Source organism: Mastigoproctus giganteus, chromosome 10 (genome assembly GCF_048544385.1).
Source record: "Mastigoproctus giganteus isolate SK-2022 chromosome 10, ASM4854438v1, whole genome shotgun sequence".
NCBI classification, from domain to species: Eukaryota; Metazoa; Arthropoda; class Arachnida; order Uropygi; family Thelyphonidae; genus Mastigoproctus; species Mastigoproctus giganteus.
This window is the reverse complement of record NC_143584.1, coordinates 86,331,367-86,358,540: the sequence shown is the minus strand read 5'-3', so window position 1 is coordinate 86,358,540 and position 27,174 is coordinate 86,331,367. Positions and strand designations below refer to the sequence as shown.

General features: G+C 39.6%; 1 protein-coding gene across 1 annotated transcript in view; it reads right to left on the bottom strand.

Moving 5' to 3' along the window:
* LOC150079135 (T-cell activation inhibitor, mitochondrial-like) overlaps positions 1-27,174 on the bottom strand; it is a 200,974-nt gene that overhangs the window by 161,107 nt on the left and 12,693 nt on the right. Inside the window, exon 2 of the mRNA XM_090383819.1 lies at positions 12,705-12,852. Coding sequence (XP_090239945.1) covers positions 12,705-12,852 — 148 coding nt within the window. The remainder of the gene's footprint in view (positions 1-12,704; positions 12,853-27,174) is intronic.

Below are 27,174 nucleotides of genomic sequence, written 5' to 3'. Positions count from 1 at the left end.
TTGAAAGATTTTATCAGTGAAGATTCTATGAAGATTTTATCAGTGAAGATCCAAAAAGGCTTTAATAGACTTAAATTCTGGAATAAATTTTTTAAATGATGAATGAAGTTTATTATCTGCAAATAACTTTGCTCTTATGCCAATCAAATTAGCTGTGGAAGCAACATGTAACAAAGATTGTAATCTTTTAACTGCAGATGCAACACTAAAATTTATGATGACAACTCTTCACAAACAAAATTTGGAAATAAGAAATCAGTCAAACTGCTTAGAAATTCTGTATTTCACAGAGATGCACAGATCTCTCACAAATTCTTTAGTATTTGTATACTGGATCACAAAATGAAAGTGAATTAGGATTAACTTTATTTCCATGACTAATAAAGCTGCCATCATAAAAATAGTTAAAATTGTGCCACAGATATCTGATAGTTAAAATTGTGCCACAGGACTCACACATAGCAGGGTCATCAGCCCTCAGCAAAAACGAATGAGTCAAATGACTATGTCCTATGCGGGTCCGGGCAAGAACAACTTCCTCCTTACGATTCCTGCGCAGACTAGACTGCCACGGTTCAATTACAGGCTTTATATGATATAATTTATTCGCAGTCTGTCTATTCCACAAATCCTGCCATTGAGAGTGTATCTTTTGGTGTATTATTTGCCTGTAGTCTGTATAGGGGACTGACAGGCAGCGATTATTACTGGGAATTGCTGATTTGGCTGCGGTGTCAGCCAAATCATTTCCCCTAATCCCAATGTGGCTGGGAATCCAGCAGAAGCGGATATCATATTCACGTTCATGGAGAAAGTGAATCTTCCGCTGAATACAAGACAGAACTGGATGAGGATTATATCTCACAGATATTAAAGCCTGTAACACACTGAGAGAGTCGGAATATAAAATGAACCGTTGGTATTGGCATTTACTAATTTGATCCAAGGCTAACTCTATAGTGTGCAGCTCTGAAGTAAATATGCTGCATTCAGAGGGAATCTGCTCCGATTAGTGGTGTCTGTAAAGACAGCAGCAGATCCCACATGATTCCGACTTCGAACCGTCTGTGTAAACTGGCGCGCATTCAGAATGTTCAGCTCGGTGTGCTGAATAAAGCTGCAGGTAGACAGATGGAGTGTCCGACTTTCCCCAATTTCTAAGGTACAAGTCACATGCCAGGACATGAGCATGCCAAGGTGGAAGGGGGTTGCTTCGGTGTTTGGGCAACCTTGTCTACCTTGATATTAAGTTCTATGAGTAGCTCTTGGAGACGAATACCAAAAGGACGACTGGCAGTCTTACGGGTGTTATACAAATTTTCCCATCGTGGCTCAAAAACGAATGGCAAGTAGGATGGTCTGGCAATGATTTCAGTTTTAGAGCGTACTTTAGAGACAAATGCTTACATCGAAGCGATAACGGTGGTTCGTTTGCTTCGATATATAAACTCTGGACAGGAGATGTTCTATATGCTCCAGTAGCGATACGGAGAGCCTGATTATGGACAGGGTCCAGCCATCGAAGGGCACTGTCTCTGGCTGAAGAATATACCTGGGACCCATAATATAATTTGGATCGCACAAGTGCACGGTAAAGCCATAGAAGGATGCATCGGTCTGCACCCCAAGATGTAGAAGAGAGCAAGCGGGGAATATTAAGGCCTCTTGTGCACTTTGTGCAGAGTTGACAGATATGATCCAGAAAAAGTCAGCTTTTTGTCAAATATGAGTCCCAAGAATTTAGTGTCTGCTGCTACTGGAATAGCATTTTGTCCGAGCCTTAATTCAGGTTCAGGATGAAGATTACACTTACGACAAAAGTGTATGCAAATGGTCTTCTCCGGTGAGAACCTGAAGCCATTAGCAAGTGCCCAGGAGTTGAGGCGATCAATGGCTTTCTGCAGTTGTCTTTCAATAACCCTCATGTTTCATGAGTGACAAAATATGCTAAAGTCATCAACATAGAGGGCACTGTTTACAGTTGGAGGGTTGTTCTGTGATGGAATTTACTTTGATGGCAAAAAGCGTGACACTTAATACTGATCCTTGTTGTACACCCTCCTCTTGGCTGAAGGAACGAGAGAGTGAGGATCCCACACGAACTTGGAAAGATCGATTGGCTAAAAAGTTTTTAATAAAAATGGGGAGTTGCCCTCTAAGACCAAGGCTATGCAGATCTTTTAAGATGCCAAATCTCCAAGTTGTGTCATACGCTTTCTCCATGTCAAAGAACACTGACACTAAGTGTTCGTGTTTTAGGAAAGCATCCCAGACGGATGTTTCCAGTCCGAAGTGGACTGGTTCCTTCGGAAGCCACACTGGATGTTGGAGAGAAGGTCATTTGATTCTAAGTACCATATTAAACGAGAATTAACCATTCTCTCCACGATTTTGCACAGACAGCTAGTCAGAGCAATAGGACGATAATTGGTAGTGACTTTTGGATCCTTTCCTGGCTTAGCAAAGGCAAGAACAATTGCCTTACGCCGGGAATCCGGAAACTGCCCCTCAATAAAGATTCTGTTATATAGAAAGGATAATCCATAGATTTTGGTGAAAGATGTTTAATCATTTCATAATGGATGCCATCTGGTCCAACAGCACTTGCTTTGGAAAGAATAAGAGCTCTTTTCAGTTCCTGTATAATGAATGGCCTATTGTACGGATAGACGCTCTTAGACTTAAAATTAAGTGCCTGTTTTTCGAATTTATGTTTCAGGACCAGGAACTCTGGGGAATACGAAGATGTTGCAGAGATGTTAGAGAATGTTTCCCCAAGAGAATTGGCTAATGCAGTTGGATCTGCAATAGTGCATCCATTATAATCTAGGATTGAAGAAGGGTGGGATGCATATTTTCCCTTCATTTTCCGGATTTTATCCCAGACTACCTTAGAGTTAGAGTAGGTTAATAGATGATAAAACGGATCCATGATTCCTTTTGACTCTGACCGCAGATACAGCATGCTTTGGCTCGTGCACGTTTAAAGGCTATAAGGTTGCTCGTGGTAGGATATCGGCGGAATATCCCCCACGCTTTGTTTTGAGCCTTTGTTGCTGCTGTGCATTGTGAATTCCACCAAGGTTTGGGAAATGGTGGAAACCGGGCAGATGTTTTTGGAACAGCATTCGCAGCTGCTTGGATGATAATTTCTGTGATGTACATTACTGCATCATTGATAGGCTCTTGAATGACGGTGCTGAGATCAAAATTTGCCTGATGTTGGGAGGCAGATCAGTCAGCCTGATCAATCTTCCACCATGGTAACCTGGAAGGAAGACACGGTCCCGCACTGTGTAACGAGGTTATCACAGGGAAGTGATCACTTTTGTGTGGATTCTCATCCACTTCCCAAGTGAGTGAAGGGAGTAGAGAAGGGGAGCAGATAGAGAGATCAATGGCAGAAAAAGTATGGGTAGGCATGTGGAAGAAGGTGTTTGTTCTAATATTTAGAAGGGAAAGGTCATTGTCATTTAGAATGCGCTGTATGACTCGTCCCCTTCCATTGATGTTAGCACTACCCCACAGGGTGTTATGTCCATTAAAATCCCCGAGAAGTAAGAAAGGGGGAGGCAACTGCGTTACAAGATCATCAGGTCTTCCTGGGAGATGTCAGTCCCAGGTGGAAAATAAATAGAGCACACAGTTAATAAAAATCCCAGTGAAAGGCAAATTGCAACAGCCTCTATGCTGGTTGCCCACAAAGATAGCCACTCCTCCATGAGCAGGACCATCCGCAATTCTATCCTTTCGAAAAAATGTGATGTTATGCATGGTGGCATCATCGTTTGCCTTTAGATAAGTCTCCTGCAAGCAAAAGCAAACTGGCTCGTGCTTTCGCAGGAGGGCCTTGATGTCATCAGTATTTCGCCGGAATCCACGACAATTCCATTGTAGGAATTTAGCCATTATTTTGGCTTGGTGGTTCTGTCAGCGGCTTCCGAGGTGCTGAGGGCTTACTTTTGTCAGTCTTGGATTTATCTTTTTTGGGGAAGAATGGATGCTGTCCAGTGTCCATTTCTTCCTCCGCAAAGAGTTCCAAGACTGATTCATCCGGTACCTCCTTGTTCTCTACATCCATTGTTTCTGGTATCACGGATGACTCTTCTGAAGTTTTTGGCTTTTCTTTACCACTTGGTTTTGGTAGTGGTGGAGCACTAGGAGGTACGGATATAGGAGTGGTGGCTGACTGTGTTTTTTTTGGTGGGCTTTTGTGAACTCAATAAATAGCGTGTAATCAGGGTGAATGACTCTCTTGGTGGTATAGTCATCTCAGTTTGTGTACCGATAGTGCACTTCGCAAAACCTTCTGGGCATATGAAGGTTTCCCGCTATTTATTGGTTGGATACATTTCCTGGCCTCTGGGTAGTAAATATTCTGCTCTATTTTCAGTATTTCTTTTTCATCCTTCCACAGCTGGCATGCTCTAGAGTAGGCGGGGTGCTCTTCTTGACAATTGACACAGATCGGTTTTGGTTGTTGTTGTTTTGGGGGTTTTCTGGCGCATAAGCTGCTTTGGCTATAATGCGCCTATTCCTTTATTGTAATAAAATATTAGAATTTCTTGTCACGTCAGAAAAGGAGAAATCAGAAATGAGTAAAAAGGCCAATTTTCTTCAGAAAATTAAAAAATTCAGGAATATTTGCATTGTCACCAATGACATTCTCTAGGGTTATTGGTTTCCGAAGGTTAACCAAAGATAGTAGGGTTGTATTTCTGTCTTGATTATAGTGTGGGCATTCAATGAGAATGTGTTTCACAGTCAAATTTAGAGAACAATGTGGACACTGTGGTGGATCATCTCCTGTGAGTAAATGAAGGTGAGTCAAATGTGTATGGCCTATTCTTGATCTTGAAAGAAGTACTTCTTCTCGTCTTGATGAACGGACACTGGAACGCCAAATTCTAGGATCCTGTTTAAATTGAAAAAGTTTGTTATTTGTTTGAGAGTGCCAGAGTGCTGTCCATTCTGTTAGGCATGCACCACGAATGATTTGTGGATAGTCTGATGCTGGAACAGGTATATTGGTTGAATTTAAGGTAGATGGATTTTTTGCGGCTTTATCGGCCAGTTCATTACCGGAAATTCCAGAATGTGCCGGAATCCAGCAGAAGGTGATCAGTTGGTGGCGCTCTTCAATCTGCAGTAATAATCTTCTAATTTCATTTAGAAAAGGGTGATCTTTATCTGCGGAGTTAGATAATGCCATAATTGAGCTGAGGGAGTCAGTGTAAATAACAAATTTTAATGAGCAGTCAGAACAGAGATTTTCTAAGGCTAGCTTAATTGCATATAATTCTGCTGAGAAGATACTGAATTCAGGTGGAAGGGATGCTGAAATAGTGGTATTTAGGAACACTGCTGCTGCTCCAACGTTTGAGTTAGATTTAGAGCCATCTGTATAAACTGGAGAAAAGTCAGAATATCTGTGAGTGTGAATTGCATGAAGTTGTTTCACATTTGATTCTTGAAGAACATTTTTTCCCCACTGGCAAAGGTAAGTGTCACAGGTGGGTAGAGGAGTACACGTCCATGGTGGTTGAGCGCATGTTACTACTTCTTGTACAGAATGAATGGGGACATTCCAAACCTGCATCAGTTCAAGAAGGCGAAGACCAGCTGGTTTTACTATGCTAGGCTTAATTCTGTAGAGGTTTTCTAATGGTGGATTGAATAAGTACGACTGAATTGGATGCAAGGCACAACTATGTATTTTAACGGCATACTTCAGTAGCAATGTTTTCCTACGTAGAGTTAAAGGGGGCTCATGTGCATCGATGTAGAGGCTATGCGCTGGTGATGTTCTGAAAGCCCCAAGTGCAGTCCTCAAGGCGCTGTGCTGAACTGGATCAAGCCAGCGCAATGCACTTGCTCTGGCAGAATCATAGACAGGTGCACCATAATCGAGACAGGATCGGATTAATGCCCTGTATAACCGAAGTAAGGAGGTGCGATCTGCACCCCATGTTAGGGCGGATAAAGTTCTGAGTATATTTAACTTTTTTAAACAGGAAGTACGTACATTTTTAATATGGTCTAAGAAATTTAATTTGTTGTCAAGGATTAATCCTAGAAATCTGATGTTAGTAGTGACTGGGATGGAGACGTTGGAAATTTGAAGTTCAGGATCCAGATGGAGTTTGCGTTGTCGACAAAAATGGATAGCAACTGTTTTCTGTTGTGAGAGTCGATAGCCGTTAAGGCTGGCCCATTGTTGTATTTTATTCAGTGATATCTGAAGCTGCCTTTCAATTGATCTCATGCTTTGGGAATGACAGGAAATGGAAAGGTCATCCGCGTAAAGATATGATTCAACTGTGTTTGGAAGCTGTTTAGTGATGGAATCGATTCTAAGAGCAAAGAGAGTGGCACTCAGTACAGATCCCTGAGGAACACCTTCTTCCTGAATGAAAGTTGTAGAGAGGTCGTTTTGGTATTTTACTTGAAACGATCTAGTGTATAAAAAGTTCTGAACAAATATGGGAAGATTGCCCCGTAGACCGAGAGAATAAAGATCACTAATTATGCCATGTCGCCAGGTGGTGTCAAAAGCCTTCTGTATATCTATAGAAACCATTACCAGATGCTCATGTTTAACGAAAGCATTGCGAATGGCAAATTCAGCCTTGATCATGAGATCTAAACATGATCTGTTTTGTCGAAAGCCATGCTGACTATTGCTCATTAGATGTTGTGACTCTATTATCCATACAAGTCTACTGTGGACAATTTTTTCAAGGATTTTGCTGAGGCAGCTGGACAGAGATATTGGTCTATAGTTATGGGGATTGGTTGGATCTTTTCCAGGCTTCAGGAAAGCCAAAACAATAGAGTGGTGCCAAGAAGCTGGATAAACATTTTCTAAAAAAATACGGTTGTAAAAGACCAGGAGGAGGCGCAAAGCTTTGTCGTCAAGATGTTGCAGCATGATATAATAGATGCCATCTGGTCCTGCGGCACCATTACGAGCTGTTTTAATGGCATGCAATAATTCAGAATATTGTAGAGGTTTGTTATATGGTAGAATGAGGGGAGTTTGGAAGTTAATAGAATACTGTTCTCGACTGTTTTTAATTCGTTGGAAAGATGTAGTATAAGCTGATGTTGCTGAGATCTCAGCAAAAGTATTGCCCAAAGCATTAGCTATATCCGAGGGACTTGATAATTCTCGCCCATTCCAGGAGAGGACTGGAGAAGGTATGGTTGGAAACTTACCAGAAAGCTGTCTAATTTTTTTCCAAATTAATTTGCTGTCAGTGTTTCTGTTAATTGTTGATGCAAAACGGGTCCAGGATTCTTTTTTGGCTTGCCTCTGTATGTAACGTGCTTTTGTCCTTTCTTTCTTATAATTTATCAGATTGGCTGTGATTGGATATTGCCGAAACAAATTCCACGCTTTATTTTTTGCCTTTTTTGCTTTGGTGCACTCCTCATTCCACCAATAATTATAGTGTTTACGGCCCGGTGGATTTGATAATGGTATTGTATCTTTAGCCACGTTTAAGAGATGCGACGTGATGTAATCTGTCACATCATCAATACGCTGGAGATGGATTTTTTTCTCATCGAAACAGATTGATGACTGAAATTTTGCCCATTTTGCTCTTGTAAATTTCCATTTCCTACAGGGTTTAGTTAAAGGAGCCTGTGCTATCAATACCTTGCATACAATTGGGAAGTGATCACTGCCCATAGGATCGTTTATAACATACCACTCTATGGTCGGGACCAGTACTGGAGAACAAATGGAAAGATCTATTGCTGAAGTATGTCCAGTTGGGAGCTGAATGTGAGTGTGCGTGCCAGTATTCAGTATGGCTAGGTTTAGTGCCTCTAATAGGCTTTCAATGAGTCGACCTCGTCTATCTAATTTAGTAGTGCCCCACAGTGGGTGGTGACCATTAAAGTCTCCTAAAATACAGAAAGGTGGAGGTATCTGTATGATGAGGTCTTCAAGTTCTTTTAAACAGTATGTATGGTTTGGCTGCAAGTAGATTGACACAAGTGTTAGTGAAATATGGAGCGTTATACGAACAGCAACAGCTTCTATTTCAGTTTGCAGTGGGATATGCTTTGTTGGGATCTTTGAATTTATCAGAATTGCAACACCACCATGGGCAGCATTTGCTGTATTACGGTCTCTTCGATAAAGACAATAGTTCTTTATCGAAGGAGAAATTTGTGAAGTTAAGTAAGTTTCTTGGAGACAAAGAGCAACTGGCGAATACCGATTTATCAGGTCATGAATATCATCTGTATTGCAACGAAAGCCTCTGCAGTTCCATTGCAAAATACAAGGCATTATTTGTGTTTAACTGATGGAGCTGTATCTGACTGTTTTTTGAAGGTGACTGGCTTATGACGTTCTAATTTTGATTTATCTTTTTTGGAGAAAACTGGCCGACCAGTGTCCATTTCTTCTTCTTCAGCGTGAATTTCTAAAATTGGATCTTCTTGTATAGATGTACTATCTGTATCCATGGTTGTGTTCTGGGTAATTTTCATTGCATTTGAGTTTGTAATATCGGACGTAGTAGTACTCATTGGAGGAGGAGATGCTGCTGGTATTGTCAGAGGAGTATTATTTGCCTGGTCTGAGACTTTGGGCTGTTGTTTGCGTACACTTGGTTGTTTCTCAGAGAGGACAGTTCTAGCCCAATCAGAAATTGATTTATTAGTGGAAACTGTGACATCGGTTTGGGTGGAGACTGTTTCATATTTTTTTACTGCATTGGCATAGGTTAAATTTTTGTTTATTGTAGGTGTAACTTGTTTTCTTGCTTCTTGGTAGCTGACTTTATTCTCAACCTTGTATTTTACGATTTTTTTCTCTGTTTTCCATTTTTCACAAGTTTTGGAATATGCAGGGTGGTCACCTTTGCAGTTAGCGCACGTCATTTTTGTAGCCGAACAGTCACTTTGATTGTGTTCAGAGGACCCACAATTGGGGCAGACTGGAACTCCTCTGCACACAGTTTGCGAATGGCCATACTTTTGGCATTTGTAACATCGTAAAGGATTGGGAATATATGGGCGAATGCGGCATAGCAAATAACCTGCTTTTACAGAGGTGGGTAAGTCAGGGGTATTAAACGTGAGAATAATGTTTCTGGTAGGTGTAAGTTGATTGTCTTTTTTAGTCATTATGCGCTTTGCTTCAATGACATTTTGTCCCTGCAGCTCTTGGGTTATTTCTTCCTCGCTGACATTTAGAAGATCCCAACTGGATATCACACCCTTCGATGAATTTAGGGTTGCGTGAGGAGATATTTTTACTGGGATACCAGCAAAATTACTTAGTTGTAAAAGTTTCTCCGAATGTCTGTGGTTATTGGTTTCCACTAATAGGTCTCCTGATTGCAGTCTCTTGACAGTCTTAGGACATCCTGCAATACTTTCTAGATGTTTCTGAATTACAAAGGGAGACAGTTTACTCATAGGTTGACTAGAGAGGGAATGGAAGATTAGAAAAGATGGGCAGGGTTGCTCCATCCTATCAGTTTTCAGTCTTTTGGTGTTGTTACCTAAATCATGATTTGTGTCATGGTCATTGTAATTTTCTACCCTGGAGCTCGAAGGCTCTAATGGTGGATAAGTATTTTTATCCATGTTGGCTCCTTTTGGCCCTGGGGGTTTTTCTTTACCTCCCAGGTTACCGGCCCCGCCACGGGGAGGCAGGAGCAGTGCCACGAGGTGACCAAGCGGCTGTTAGTTAAGTTAGTACTAAAGGAAAAAGAAACAGAAAGGTGTCTTTCCTTTCTGGGCCTTTGCCTACTACTTGTAGAACGAAAGAGCTACTGAAATATAAAATGAAATGAAGAAAACGCTATTCAGAAATAAACAGAATATGTATTGGCAAAAGCTCTTTAGATAGTTCACTTGTATAAACGCACTGAAATCGCTTGGCCACGGAACGCTTGGCACCCGGGGCCGATCGGTTTTGGAGCTGAACATTCCTTGCTCTCGTGGTCTTTAACACCACATCGAGCACAGGCAGGGTTACCACGACAAGATGTTTGTGAGTGGCTGTATTTTTGGCATCTAAAACACCGCAGTGGGTTTGGGATATAAATCCTCACTGGGCAGTTTAGATAGACTGCCTTGATGGAACTTGGAGGCCGTGGAGTGTTAATAGGATGAGAACTCGGGTAGGGACGAGATTCCCATCCTTTCTCATTGATATTCTTTTGACAGCCGTCACTCTTTGTTCTTTCACTTCAGAGCAGATCTCTTCTTCAGAAACATGAAGAAGGTCCCACTCTGAAATGACACTTCGTGAAGAGTTCAAAGTTTTGTGGGGGGTTACGATGATAGGTATTCCCCCTATTGTTATGGCTTTCAGGATTTTTTCCACCTGTTTCACAGTTGTGGCTTCGACCAAAAGGACGCCAGAACGCAGTCGTTTTACAGATTTGGGTGATCCTGCCAACCCTTCTAATCCTTTCTGGATAAAGAAGGGTGACATCTTCCCAATTGACTGCTCTCCAGTCGAATGGAGAATGAGGAAAAGTGGTGTTACAGATGGTGTTTTATCCTCAGTTCTGGCTCTTTTGACAGAGGTGTTGTCAGTGTTATCGTCTCATTTAGGTAGGGGCCTTGTTAGGGACCCAGAAGTAGAATTTAAATTACTCATATGAGTAAAATAAAAATTTCAGATTTGGGTGATCCTGCCAACTTAGGGTGATCCTGCCCTAAGTACCTCACCCACCATGGAGCCCTACGAGGGGACGCCCACTCGTGAACTAGCAGGTACTGCTTACACGAATGGGACGCCATGTTAGCTTAGTGGCACCATACCCACGTTTCCAATAAGCCTTGATCCCATCCCAGGACCAAAGGGAGGGAGGCTTATTGGAACGCAGTTGACCCTAGCAGTAAGAACCACCCGCCGATTGATCCCAGTCGGGCCGGTCCGGGACCACCCGTCTTGTCGAGGCAGGGGCCAAAGTGGTGTATTAAGGCTGGGCCCCTCAACCACCGGGATCCCCCTTTCCGAAATCCACGGGTCGCGGCGCACGGCTGCACACGCCGGATTCCAAAAGATGTAACCCTGGAACCAAGGTATGGGCGTTAGATCCCAGTGATGCTAGTCTGGAAGTCCAGCAGTGTCACTGGGAGGTCCCTTCACCACGTACAGGTGCCCACGTCGAGGGGCTGTAGTAGGGTTTTATGAGCATCAGTGACTAAGGCAATATTACTCCATGTATACTGTCTGAAAATTGTGTGTTCTGTAGTCTATTTTCTGTTCTCTGGATGAAAAGTCTGAGTTTCCCAGAGGAAAAAACCATGCTACCTTTGCCTGAGAGACTGACTAACTCAGCCACATTGCAAAAAAGCCCACAAAAATTCCTCCCATCATCGAGGTGGCTTGAACTTGGGTCTTTCCATTCAGTGCGAGGAGGATGGCAATTCTACCAACTGTGCTACCCAAAAAAGCAGTTAAGATAGGCTGAACTGCATAAAATGTCAATTCCAGGTGAGTGGTCAATTCCCTCATTGCCAATCAACAATCACTAGTGATTGTTGGCCCAAAATCTCACTCAAATGATGCTGCTTTACAAGGCAAAGAAATAACTGAGCCAGCCACTTCTTGCCCTTATATACTGTAATATAAAGTTCGCCTTCTTAATTTTCAAAAAGACTAAAAACATGGGCACTACTGTGCATAACCATCTGCAGGTCATGAAGAGTAGTTCCCTGTTTTTTAAAAGAACAAAATGGATGTTTCAAAATGGGCAATGGTCATTTAATTATTAATAGAAGAATCTTATTTTTTTTTTTCATTATATATTTTTTATTATCTTAACCTTTACTAGAGTGAATGAAATAAGTTATCAACATTTGTTCAATTTAACAAATGTGCAGCTATCAAATCAGAAAAAAAAAAAAAAGTCACAAAGGGAAATCAGTAGTTTGTTTGTATTCATCATTGGCCAATGTTCCCATTTTTTTTTTTTTTTTTAAGAAAGCAACTTACTTTCAGTAATTCGTTTTTGAAGGTCCCATGTAATTCTGTCAGCCACAAACTAGCTGCCAGCTGGACACTAACAAGTCATATGACACCCAGATGACAAAAGATTTAATATAGGAGAAGTGTTCTTGCAATTCAGGTTATTAAAATGTTCTGTTTATACTCCATTAAAACCATAAAGTCAGAGGAGTTTAGTTACCTGACAACAGTATTATCATTATTTAGTTATTTGACAACAGTATTATCATTATTTAGTTATTTGACAACAGTATTATCATTATTTAGTTATTTGACAACAGTATTATCATTATCTTAAAGAATGCATAGAAATTGTTTAGAACAGTTTTAATGGAGAAAAGAGGATGTCACAAAATATTCTGTGAAGAGGAACTTGTCTGCCTTGCTCGATTCTTCTACGGCTTCACTTGGTTTTGAGTAAAGGCCTCGCAACTGTAGATACAGTGTCCTGATGTCTTGTATAATATCAATAGTATTACCTTTAATCATATTTAGCTGCCACATGGAACTGAATCACTTCAATCACATCAATTCAAATACTTGTACTTTAATTCCTGCACTGACAACTCAGCTATGTCACATAAGTTCAGTTAAATACCGGCATTAATATTTCTCACATGTGCGCATTTTACAAACAAGATGTTTTATGCATTACAAATACTTCATAAAAAAGGCAAAAATCTTGGACATTCAAATTAATTTGCTTACATGCCTTTTCCTTAGGATACTGCCAAAAAAGATCTGGATGTACAGAAAAATAGAAAGGGCGCAATGCTGTTGCTACTTCTTGGGCACTCAGAAATGCTACTTGATGGTAGACACAAAAATTAGTTCCAGTTCTCATTAGATGGAATACAGGCCTGAAACAAAGAAATAAATACTATAAAAAGTTTTAAATTAAAAATAAAATTACATTATACAACTCTTACAATGCATTGAAATTTAAAAAAAAATTAAATGTTTTGATGACTATTGCCAGGGCGTCACATCTGGTGAGTATGAGCTTGGCATACCCAGGATCCTGAGCTGAATATCATCATTCTTCTCTTTCTTGGTGATTCCCTCTACTTCTGACTCTTGTTTTCTCTCTCTCTCTCTCTCTCTCTCTCTCTCTTTCTCTCTCTCTCTCTCTCTCTCTCTCTCTCTCTCTCTCTCTCTCTCTCTCTCTCTCTCTTTCTTTCTCTCTCTCTCTCTGTCTCTCTCTCAGGAGTAACACAGAAATTTGTTTTTTTGGGATGGTGTAGCAAAAGCCTGAGGCTTCCTTGCACCATATGAATAATAATAATAATGATAATATTAATTCAGTAATCACCAAAAGCTACTATAAAATGCTAAGATTAATCTCAATTTTTTTCTTCTTACAAAGATCCCACAAAACTGATTATTAATAAACTATTAAATCAATAACGCTCAGTGAAACTTGCATTTATTTCATTTCTGTGAATCAACACATATATAGTATTAATAGTAATACCATTAATCATATTTAGCTGCCACATGAAACTGAATCACTTCAATCACATCAATTCAAATACTTGTACTTTAACTCCTGCAATGACAACTCCGCTATGTCGTAATTGAGGTGTATGGTTTGAGCAAGCTCAATGCTAATGGGATTCTTCCTCTTGCTCAGATTACTCACTTGGTAAAAAACTGCAGCCATTATCAACCGACTGCAGGATGGAAGCCTCCTCAACAATTCATGCTAAGGGAAATGGATCATAATCTGCCACGCTGGTCCAGTGCGGGTTGGCAGGTCGACTGTATTTAGCAGTCAGGGGCTTGAACCCCGGTCTACTCAAAGAGCATGTGGTACTGCAATCCCACTCAGCTATGGAGACCGCATAAATACAAACTGAGGAAAGATAATTGTAGAATACATGTGTGGAAATTCGTCTTTAGCCAGCAGGTGGTTAATAGTTGGAAAAAAATTCCATCTGTTGTAGTGGGGGTCAGCAACTTAAATAAGTTCAAGGCAGAACTAAGCAAACATTTGGAATGAATAGATGGGTGAAGTGGGAAAGTTTTTTTTTTTTTTGGATGCTATATAAAAGCTTGCTTTCTTGCATCATATGCCCTACTAATGCTAACGCAGAAGATTTTATAAATTACAAAAAAAATTCAGGCATGACAAAGAGAATGTGCTGCTACACTGTTATTCCTGACCGAGTGATCAAGAATGACAGTGCAGTAGCACATGCTCTTTGAATGGACCATGGTTTACGCCCACATGACTGTAAAATACAGTTAATGGTTGTATTCACAATTTACTGTACTTCTTTGATCTGATCTGATGGTCATTATTATTATTATTATTAATATCCATATGATGCAAGGAAGCCTGAGGCTTATGCTGCACCAGGAAAAAAAAAAAAAAAAAGTTCCCGAGTAACCCTGAGAGAGAGAGAGAGAGAGAGAGAGAGAGAGAGAGAGAGAGAGAGAGAGAGAGAGAGTGTCAAAAGTAGAAGGGAATCACCAAGAAAGAGAAGAATGATGATATCCAGCTCAGGGCCCTGGGTGTGCCAAGCCCATACTCACCAGATGTGAGCCCCCAGGGTTATGCTGAAGTATAAACAAGAACAAGTAATAAACTGATACATTCTATAAATTATTTATCAGCCCAAAAATCAAAATTAAATTCCCTTTTTTATACTCAAGTAAATTGTGACCAAACACTTCAGAGTAATGGTTGAAGGCACACATTTCAAACAGCAAAAATGTAACAAAATATCTTGGAGCTATTTCTATAATTAAATGCATCCACAAAATAAATGAAAAATAAAACAATAATAAAAAAAAAACACAGGAATCAATTCATATTAATACAAAGAATCAAATAATTGCAATAAATTTAAAAATATAAGAAACAGATTGTTTTTGCTTGCTTTCACTAACCAATACAGATACCATGAACTCCATACATGTAGCCATTGATGCCAATTGCCAGAAAGTATGCTATCCACTGTCACATTTATGCCTAAAAAAATTAGAATATTACATGCTGCATGCAAGGCAGAGAACAACAAAGAATTGCTTATTTATTTATTGAAATAATTTGTTATTCATGTCTAATATATTAGGATGTGCCCACTCTTCATGTCGTGCAGTCCTTGTGATAGAATTCTGCCCCAGTGCTTTTTCACCTTAATTTCAAAAAGAATATTTATGAATGATATATGAAGCCGGGGTGGGGGGGAATAAATAATTTTACAAAAAAAGATTTTTTGATGACAACTTATAATTACATATGCGATAATTTATTTTTAAAATGTTAACAGTAGTACTGCTGATCATCAGAAAAAAAAAAAAAAAAAAAAAAAATTATGAGATCTATTCACAAGCAGTAAAGCATTACTATTTGTTATGCTCTTATTTAAAAAAAACACACACTACACAACCACTGTTAAAAATATTATTTCATGTATACAAGGTGTGGCAATAAAGTTCCTGGAGTAGTGCAATAGAAAGAACACAAGGAGCTCAAAAACGGTTTTATTTTTATTCAAAGTAATCATCACCTGATTGAATGCACTTATTACACTGTTCTAAAAGTTTCTGAAAGAGTCTATAAAGGTGTCCAAACAAATGATGTTCAGTTTAACAGTTACATTTTTCTTTATGCCCTGTTGTTTGTTTGTTTGTTATTTGGTTTTTAGGAGCTCAAACCCTGGTCTAATCAAGAAGCATGTGCTACGCACTGCTGCTCCTTCCCACCTGGCAACGGAGGCGCACCTCTTTATGCCATCATCATCCCCGAGATCTCTTTCCTCTGAGTTTGATCTCTTTCCGATTTGTTTCCTCTTTGATCTCTTTCCAATGTGTTTTCACATTGGAAAGAGATCAAAGTCCACTGATGTTAGATCAAGAGAGTAGGGTGGATGGTTGATGTACCATGCCACATTTTGTCAAAAATGTTCTCACAAGTGTGGAATGGGAAAGCACACTGTCATGCAACAAGAACCAGCACTTCAGGTGCAAACATTGTCTCTGTGTCATACCAAAACTCCCACACTCAGTGACAATACAGTCAAAGAAATTATGATTGTCTTGATAAGTCCGGATGAAGTCTTCACACAATGACACTCTTCATTGCTTCTGCTCATCCATGGGGCTGTGTGGGACAAATCTTACACAGTCCATCCTTTTCCCTAAATCTTTGTGCAGAATTTGATGAATCATCTCATTCGTATCCAACTCATCACCCATCATTCTGATGGTCAAACAATCTTCTCCCACCATAAATTCCCGAACTTTTGTAACCCTGTCCTCAATTCAAGAAGTTGATGGATGCAAAATTCTTGAGTCACCATATGCATCTTCACATCCATCTCATCTCTGAACTGCTTATACCATTCAAACACACTGGTATGACTTAACATTCTAACATAAACAGTTTTAACATTTCATACATTGTTGTTGCAGATTTTCCCAGTTAAAAGCGAAACTTGATATTCGTCCATTACTCCATTGCAAAATCGTAACGTGAAACATTAACACAACTAATGAAACTGGCTGTCACCATCAGCCTACTGGATAATCGCTGTACTGCCATCTCTGTTGGAAGAAGTTTGAAGTACAACATATCACTTCCATTTATTTTCATCCTAATTGAACATGACTTCAACAGTACCAGTTTGGGAACTTTATTTGCTACACCTAATATATGCACATAATTGACTGGAAGGATAGAACTAATTGCTGTTGTAGTTTTGCTTGGATTTTTCTGGTGCAAAGGCTACTTAGGCCATTTGCACCTATCATAGTAGTTAATACTAATTTTATTGGGTTCTGTGGAAGCAGTTAGAAACGGTTATATAAACCTATTTGTTTCAGAAGGAAGAAAAATTCTGTAAGGTTTGAATTTTTCTTATGACATGGCTAAGTGACAATTCCTGTAAGTATGAGAGAGCAATGAATAAATTAGATGGGAATTGTTATACAAGGTGAATTCCAGGAGTATATGTATTATGTTGTTGTTATTTGGTTTTTAGGAGCATTAGCAACTAAGGCCATATTGCTCCGGGAATATGAGGTGGTCATTTCCTGACCTTTCCGCATCCTCCGTATTTGGTGGTGACTGGCTCGAACCCCAGTCTAATCAAGAAGCATGTGCTACGCACTGCTGCTCCTTCCCACCTGGCTACGGAGGCACCATATATGTTTTATTGTGAGTGGCCTGTGTACACTGTGTAGGGTCATTACCTAATAACAGGAATAGATGGGTCAAGTGAGTGTGGCCTATTCGGGCTCTGGCCAGGACTACCTTTTCTTGTCTGTTTGTACAGAAATTGTAGACCCATAATTGCAGTACAGGTTTAATTTCAAAGAGTTTGTTATGTATATGCATTTGCTACCAAAGTGTCCATCGTTCCTTACATATATTTCATATATGCATTTTGTAATCACTGAACGGTACCAGAAAATTCACTGGAGCTGTGCTGGATGGATGCTTGGCAGCAGCACCCGCAATTTCATTTCCTGGTATTCCAGTATGGCCTGGAATCCAGCAAAAGACAACCTTTTGCCGAAGATCTCTGAGATGAATCAACTCTGATCTGATGAGCTACAGTAATGGAGGTGTAAGTGGGAAAATCTTTTGCACTGCTAATAGGACACTTTGAGAGTCTGTATATATTTTGCTCTTTTGGATTGAGAGATGGGAAATGATTTCCAGAGCACGTTTTATGGCATATAATTCAGTGGTGTAAGTACTGCATTCTGTCGGAAGTGATACAGAAATGGTAGTGTCATGGAATACCACTACTGCACCTGTTCCATTCCCGGACTTCGATCCATCAATATAAATTTTAGCGAAATCAGGATAACATTGTATATGTGCAATGTGAAGCTGTTCAATGTTAATACCTGTTAAAGAATGTTTTCCCCATTGGTGGAAATAATTGTCACAATACAGCATAATGACAGACCATGGAGGAATGTGATCTATAGGTTCTTGGACCTTATTGAGTTGTATATTCCAGTTTTCTTCTAGTTCCATTAACCTAATACCTGCAGGCCTAGTTGCTTGTGGTTTTTTCTATAAAAGGTCGCGAGTTGCGGATCATTAAATATTGACCAATTAGGATGGGTCGACTGGCTTTGGACCTTGGTTGCATAGTTCAGTAATAACATCTTTCTTCTGATCTTTAGAGGAGCTTCATAGGCTTCTACATACAGACTTTGCACTGGAGATTTTCTAAACACACCTAGAGCTATTCTAAGAGATAAAGCACTTTCCCTAGCAGAATCGAAGACAGGCACGCCTTAGTCCAGGCGAGATCTGATTATGGATCTATATAAGTAAAGCAAGGTGTAATGATCTGCTCCCCAGGTTGTTGCTGATAAGGCTCTGAGCACGTTCATTTTTTTTTTTGACAAGCTGTCCGGAGATGTTCAATGTGTTTTTGAAAGTTTAGCTTGCTATCAAAAATTAAGCCAAGCAGACAAATACTATTTGCTATTGGAATAGGATGGCTATCTAATGGGAATTCAGGATCAGATCCATTTTACATCCTAATCAGCTTTAATCATAAGGTCCAATGATGATTGATTTTTTCTGAATCAAAATTCCCAAGCTCCTGGCATCATTCCTACATACTGGCTATCCCAAAACCTAGATACAAATTTTGGGACTCAAGATACATTTTACATTGAATGGCAGTAGATTTCTGGCTGGATGGTCTGTAACTGTTTTGTGTCATCCAAATCTGGATCCGATTTACTGATATCTGCAATTGTCTCTCAATACAGTTCATGTTTTGAGAGTGGCAGGAGATTGTGAGATCATCAACATAAAGATATGGGTCCACTGTTTTCGGAATGAGTTCAGTAAAGTGATTAATTATAATAGCAAATAGAGTGGTGCTGAGAACGGACCCTTGTGGGATTCCTTCTTCCTGGACAAATTTTTTAGAGAGAGTTCCCTGATAACGAACTTGAAAGGACCTTTGTTATAGGAAATTTTGGATGAAATATGGCAAATTTCCTGTCAGGCCAAGAGATGTAGATCCTTTAAGATGTTGAAATGCCATGTTGTGTCAAAGGCTTTCTCAATATCCAGACAGACCATAACGAGATGCTCATTTTTAATTAATGCATTTCTGATATTTGCTTCAGCTTTAATCATAAGGTCCAATGATGATTCGATTTTGATTCAGAAAAAATTGATCGTTGTCCCAAATCAAATTTTGGGACTCAAAATACAAAGTCAGACGGCGATGATTCATTTTTTTTAGGGTTTTGCTCAGACAGCTGGTAAGTGGAATTGGTCTGTAGTTATGAGGATCAGATTAGTTTTTACTAGGTTTTGGGATAGCCAGTATGTAGGTATGATGCCAGGAGCTTGGGAATGTATATTCAGTGAAGATTCGACTGAAGAAGATCAGCAGTGACGAGTGTGATTTTGGATTAAAATATTTTAATATATTATCATTAGCTATATGGTGCAAGGAAGCCTGAGGCTTTTGCTGCATCAGTTGAAAAATAAAATAAAAAATCCTGAGAGAGAGAGAGAGAGAGAGAGAGAGAGAGAAAGAGAGAGAGAGAGAGAGAGAGAGAGAAGGGAATCACCAAGAAAGAGAAGAATGATAATATCCAGCTCTGGACCCTGGGTGTGCCAAGCCCATACTCACCAGATATGAGCCCCTGGGGTAAAATTTGTGAGCATTACATAAAATATCCCATCAGGGCCAGCAGCACTGTTCCTTGTGTCGGTAAGAACATGCTGCAGTTCAACCATGGCGAATGGTTGATTATATGTTAATGCACATCTGTCAGCGAAATTCAGTTTGGATTTTTCAGTTACATCTTTAATTTTTTGAAATGATTGGTTATAAACAGTTGAGGACAACTGAGAAAAATATAGATCCTAGTGCATTTGCGATTTCTAAAGGGGTGGAGAGTTCCTGTCCATTCCAGTTAATTAGTGGAGTAGATTTTGGAGGAAATTTGCCATTTAACAGTTTTATCTTATTCCAGATGTCCGATGTCTGTATTTTTATTAACTGAGGAAGCAAAGCCCATTATATCAGACGGAAAGCAAATTTTGCTTTCCGTCTGATATAACGGGCTCTTGCTCTTAAGTCACTTATAATTAATAAGATTGGAAGTGTTTGGATGTTTGTGGAATTGATTCCATGCTTTGTTTTTTTCTTTTTTTTGCACTCTTCGTTACACCAATAATTACATTTTTGCCTTTTCCTGACTTAGTATTGTGGAATGGCAGCAGTTGCAGCTGTCAGAATTTGGTTTGTTATGTGTTCAGTAACATGATTGATAGAAGAGAACTCTATGATATGGTTGTTCAATGAGACAAGCCTGCTGTATTTTATCCAGTCAGCCTTTGGAAATTTCCATTTTACTGGATTATCTCTTGGTAATGAACAAGAAGTTTGAATTTTGTATATTATTGGGAAATGATCGCTGTTGTGAGGATTGTTAAGAGTTACCCAATCGATACTTGGAAAGAGCACTGGAGAGATCTACTGGAGAGGTAATGGAAAGAGCACTGGAGAGGTTATTAGTGGAGTCCCTCAGGGTTCAATGTTGGGTCCATTGTTGTTTTCTGTATTTATAAATGATACTGATGATGGTATATCAGGCTTAATGTCCAAGTTTGCAGACGATACGGAGGTTGGCAGGATTGTTAATGATACTAACGACAGTATGCTGCAACAGGATCTAGAAAATTTGGGTAGATTGGCTGAAAAGTGGCAAATAAAGTTTAACATTTCCAATGATCCGGTACGAAAATGAACATAGGTAGGAGAGCCAGTATAAAACAATGTTAAATCCTGTCTGTCTACCAAAATTTCAATAAGCTTTCCGTCTAAGCTGGAAGAACCCCATAATGGGTGGTGAGCAGTAAAGTCACCTAGTAGACAGAAGGGAGGTGGTAGTTGCAACACAAGATCTTCGATTTCCTGAATAGAATATGGACAATTAGGTAGAAGATAAATTGAGATCAATGTAACAGTGATTCCAATTACTATGCATGTGGCAACAGCTTCTAAGGAGGGTTGCAATGGAATGCATCTGGAGGGAACTCTTGAGTCCAACAGGATGGCTGTGCCTCCATGGGCACTATTACTATAGATCTATCTGGTCTGAAGACAGTGTGATTTTTGACTGAAAGGGAAACTTCTTGTAGGCACATGGCAACAGAATTTAAGCAGTGAATTAGTTCACTGATTTCATCAATGTTGCTGTGAAAACCTCCACAATTCCATTGAACGATGTGTTCCATTATTTGGTTTTGTTTGCGGAAGATGTATCTGACTGCTTTTTATAAGCTGATTATTTATCATGGTCTGGTTTTGATTTTACTTTTCAGGGAAAAGTGAGACATCCTGATTCATTGCCATCTTCCATATCATCAGGGTTTGTTTCAAGCAGTTCTTCTTGATTGATAGTATCATCTGTATCCATGCTTGTTAGACATGATCTGTTGATGATGATGTTGATGATCCTGCTCAGGTGACTAACAAACTAAATGAGTATTTTGCATCTACATTCACCCATGAGGAGTTATTCAGGGAGAGGAATGCCAGAGGTGAACTAAACTCTGGCAGTGAGCTAGATGATTTTGTAATAACTGAGAGGAAAGTGGAGGAGAAATTGTTGAAGATAAACATAAGAAAGGCACCTGGGGTGGATGGGATCTATCCAGTTATAGTAAAGGAGGCAGCAAAGGAAGCAAGTAAACCCTTAGCCATAATTATGAGAGCTTCCTTGGACTCAGGGGAGGTACCCATGGATTGGAAATGTGCAAATGTGACCCCAATTCACAAAGCAGGATCAAAGGGTGCCATCAGTAATTACAGACCTGTTAGTTTAACTTCTGTTTCAGGGAAATTAATAGACGCACTGGTTAAAGAAGCACTGCAGGATCATCTAGACAAGACTTCAGTTATAGCTCGGACACAGAATGGTTTTGTTAAGGGGAAGTCGTGTCTGACCAATTTGATTGGATACTATGATGTGGTCACAGAGAAACTGGATGCAGGGAACAACTCTGTTGTCATATATTTGGATCTTAGAAAGGCTTTTGATACTGCTGCACATGAAAGACTGCTGCACAAATTGGAGTAGTGCAGCATTGGAGGCAAATTGCTGCTATGGATAAAGGAATGGTTAAGCGGGAGAAGACAGAGAGGTAATCAATGGATACTGCTCTTCGTGGACTAATGTTATTAGTGGAGTCCTTAGGGTTCAGTGTTGGGTCCATTGTTGTTTTCTGTATTTATAAATGATACTGATGATGGTATATCAGGCTTAATGTCCAAGTTTGTAGATGATACAAAGGTTGGCAGGGTTGTTAATGACAGTAATGGCAGTGTACTACTGCAACAGGATCTAGAAAATTTGGGAGGATGGGCTGAGAAGTGGCAACTGAAGATTGACAAATGCAAAGTACTGCATATGGGTAGAAGTAACCCCAGAGGTATGTACCAACTGTGTGGTACTACACTTAGGGTGGTACAAAATGAAAAAGACCTGGGAGTAATTGTGCAGTCAGATATGAAGTTTTCTGAACAATGCAGACAGGCTGCAAGAGCAGGTCATGGGGTTTTGTCAATGATATATAGGAATTTTGCTAGCAGGGAAAAGGAGGTGATTATCTCTTTGGTCAGGCCATGCCTTGAGTACTGCATACAGGTCTAGAGGCCTCATTTTAGGAAGGATGTAGAGTTGCTTGAGCATGTACACAGAAGGGCAAAAAGATTGGTGAGAGGAACGAAGGGTCCTCTTAGCAAGAAAGACTTAATTTCTGCAAATTGCGGTGATGGAGACTGGGCACCTGCGAGGTGAACTGATTGAGATGTATAAGGCCTTGAATGGGCTGAGTGCGCTGAATTCTGATGGGATTAGCATAAGTTAAGGTATATGATGCAAGAAAGCACGCTTCTATAGCATTAGCCAAAAGAAAGAAAGAAAAAAAAAACCTTCCCATTTCACCCATCCATTCACTCAAAATGTTTGTCTTGTTCAGCCTTAAATTTAGTTAAGCTATCAACTTCCAGAACAACAGATGGAAATCTGTTACAGCAATCAACTACCCACTAGCTAAAGGCAAACTTCTATTCTACAACTGTCTTTCCTCAATTTGAAACTATGCTCCACACAGTTTCTTAATCTGAGCAAGCAGGAGTATCCACTCAGCATTGAGCCTGTTTATACCATTCAAGGCCTTATACACCTCAATCAGATCACCTCACAGGTGCCTAGTCTCCAGATGCTGCAACTTCAGAACTTAAGCCTCTCTCTCTCTCTCTCTCTTAGTAAGAGCACACCTTTGTTTATGTCACCAATTTTTTTGCCCTTCTCTGTACTCGTTCAGCCAACTCTACATCCTTCCTAAAATGAGGCCATCAGACCAGACCTGTATGCGATACTCAAGGTGTAGCCTGAACATTGCCTTATACAAGGGGTTAATCACCCCTTGTCTCTGCTAGCAAAATTCCTATATATCATTGACAAAACTCAATGACCTGACCTGGCAGCCCATCTACACTGCTCAGAGAACTTCACATCTGACTGCATGATTAACTCCAAGTTTTTCTTTCATTCTCCAGTTCCCGAGTGTAGTACTACACAGTTGGTATGTTTCTCTTGGGTTACTGTTACCCATATGCAGTACTTTGCATTTTTCAATGTCAATCTTTAGTAGCTACTTCTCAGCCCATCTGCCTAACTTTTCTAGATTCTGTTGCAGTAGCATACTGTCTTTACTGTCATTAACAACCTTGTATCATCTGCAAGCATAGACATTAAGCCTGATATACCTTCATTGATATTGATAAATACACAAAACAACAATTGGCTCAGCGCTGAACCCTCGGGAACTCCATTAATAACATTAGTCCACATAGCACAGTGTCCATTTATTACCACTCTAATGTCTCCCACTCAACCATCAATTTATCCATTGCAGCAACTTGCCCTTAGTGCCGCACTACTCCAATTTGTAAAGCAGTCTTACATGTGCAACAGTAGCAAAAGCTTTCCTGAAATCCAAGTATATAATATATCAATATTATTTTTTGCATCCAGTTCCCTTGTGACCACATCATAGTATCCAATAAAATTGGTCAGACAAGACTTCCCCTTAACACAATCATGCTGTGTCTGAACTATTACTGCAGTTTCGTCTAGTTGATGTGATCCTGCATCACTTCTTTAAGCAGTGACTCCATTATTATCCCCGGAACAGAAGTTAAACTAACAGGTCTATAATTATTTGTCACCCTTTATACCCCTTTGTGAATTGGGGATACATTTGCACATCTCCTGTCCATGGGGATTTCCCTGAATCTAAGGATGTTCTCCTAATTATGGCTAAGGGTTTGCTAACTTCCCTCGCTCCCTCCTTCAATATAACTGGATAATTTCCATCCACCCCGGGTGTATTTTTTATGTTTAACTTCAACAATTTCTCCTATGCTTTGCTCTGAATTATTTCAAAATCATTTATCTCCCTGTTAAGTGTTTAGTGAACTTCTGCAGAATTCCTCACGTGAGAATGTAGATGCAAAAATACTCATTCACTTTGTCAGCTTTCTGAGCAAGGACATAAACAGTCAACCATTGATATCAAGTAGACCAATCTGATTCATCCCCTTTCTTATAGAGTTTACATTAATAAAAAGTCTGTTGTTTTTCTTTGCATCCTTTGCCAAGGATTTCTCATAATCAGCCTTCACTTGCCTATCTTCCTTTGTGACTTGATTACTCCACAAACTCTTCCCTTCTGTGTTGCCTGATAATTTATATGCATCCCCACACATTTTTGTTCTCTGCCATGAGCCTCATTAGTTCATCTGACATCCATTTAGGTATAAATCTTGAACAGTATTTCTTAGTTGGTATCAAAAGCCTAGTAGCTTCCAAGATTAATTCATTGAATGCTTCCCATTTAGAATTCGCTGTTTTAAACATCAGTTGATCCAACTGTAGAGAATTTAAAAACTGTCTGAGACCACTGTAATCACCTTTATGAAAACAAAAACCCTTCCCTTTACTCTTGATGGCAGTTACATCTTCAAGTAAATCCCACATTAGTACACTGTCATCACTGTCACCTAGTGGCTCTTTTATCTGCAAATTCTTAATGCATGAATAATCACTGATGATAATCAGATCAAGAGTATTACTCCCTCTGGTTGCCCCTCGAATATGTTGCTGTAGAAAACAATCCACCAATAAATCCACAAAAGTCTTGCTAGCGTATGAGTGACCAACAACAAGTTCCAGTCAATATCTGGAATGTTAAAATACCCTATTACAAGACATTCTAATTTACTGGCCCACTATTTCTCTGCACAATGGTTTCTTGTATTCTTCAGTCATTAAGCCTATAACACACTCCTACTCTCATTTTCACTTTCCTAGTGCTTATGTCACACAAAACTAACCCCTCCTCCCTTCCTACCCTGTCTATCCTTTCTGTACACATTGTACTCCACAAATTTCAATTTTGCACTGCTTATATCTGTGACACACCATGTCTCTGATATCCCAACAATATCTGACTTTGATATCTTGATCAGCACTTCAAATTCATCAAATTTATTTACTATACTTCTAGCATTGGTCTACATGCAAGTATACATGCACCTGTCCATACCCTTAGTTACCCTAATAAATCCCATGTATTTACTTGTTCCAGGATGATTTCCAGCAGCTCTTGAAATCCCCAGTAACCTGCTCTTTGCTGTTGCTCGTTACAACAGAAGCAGTGCAAGAATCACTTTTGTTTCTGCCTGTGGCTACTGTTAATCTTTTAGTCTATGAATCCCCCCCCCAAGCTAGCAGTTTTCCGACCCACCTAACACTGCCTCGATAATATCAGCAAATATTCTTGCACCCTTTCTATTTAAGTGGATCCTATCCCTGTAGAAGCAGTCTCTACTGTTAGCGGGAGAGACCTCCTTCCAGTTGTGCAGATTACAAACCTGAAGGGGCATAAATTCAAATTGAGGAAAGACAGTTGTAGAATAGATGTGCGGAAATTTGCCTTTGGCCAGCAGGTGGTTATTTACTGGAAAAAACTTCCATCTATCATTGTGGAAGTTGACAGCACAAATAAATTCAAGGAGGAACTAGACAAATTTTTAGAGGAAATGGTTGTGTGAAATTTTGGAATTAAAAATAGATACAGTGCATGCCACTTCCTTATATGGATAATGTTATTATTCATGTAATACTGTCAGACATATCACACAAAAAAAAAAAAAAAAAATTTATTGCAACCAGCGCCTCAGTTTTTTTTATGCTTTTTTGCCTTATTACAGTTGTGAAGTGAAAGTGATTATCTAACTGACCAATTTTTTCTTGAACTCAAGCAATCTTTGTGGCTAGCTGCTGATGGCGATTCATGAATCATTATCATATGTGAAGTCAAAGTGATCATCTAACAGACCAATTTGTTCTTGAACTCAGGCAAACTGTGTGGCTAGCTGCTGATGTTAATTCATGAAGTTCATATTGTTTTTGGTGTCATTACTTCATCAAAGAAAATACTGTATCCGTACTCCTATTAAATACTGTTTTACAGTTTTTTTAATTTTAATTTAACTAAAGGCCTAAGGATCATCTAGACAAGACCTCAGTTATAGCTCGGACACAGCATGGTTTTGTTAAGGGGAAGTCTTGTATGACCAATTTGATCGGATACTATGATGCAGTCACAAAAGAACTGGATGCAGGGAATAACTTTGATATTATATATTTGGATCTTAGAAAGGCTTTTGATACTGTTGCACATGGAAGACTGCTGCACAAATTGGAGCAGTGAGGCATTGGAGGCAAATTGCTGCTATGGATAAAGGGATGGTTGAGGGAGAGAAGACAGAGTGGTAATCAATGGACACTGCTCATCGTGGACTAATGTTATTAGTGGAGTCCCTCAGGGTTCAGTGTTGGTTCCATTGTTGTTTTCTGTATTTATAAATGATATTGATGATGGCCTAATGTCCAAGTTTGCAGATGATACAAAGGTTGGCAGGATTGTTAAGGACACTACTGACGGTATTCTGCTGCAACAGGATCTGGAAAGGTTGAGCAGATGGGCTGAGAGGTGACAAATGAAGTTTTTTTTTTTTTTTTTTTGGTAGTTGTTGGCGCATTGGCTTCTGTGGCCATAGTGCACCTCCCCAAGGTTTTTGCAGTACTTTGATCCAAGC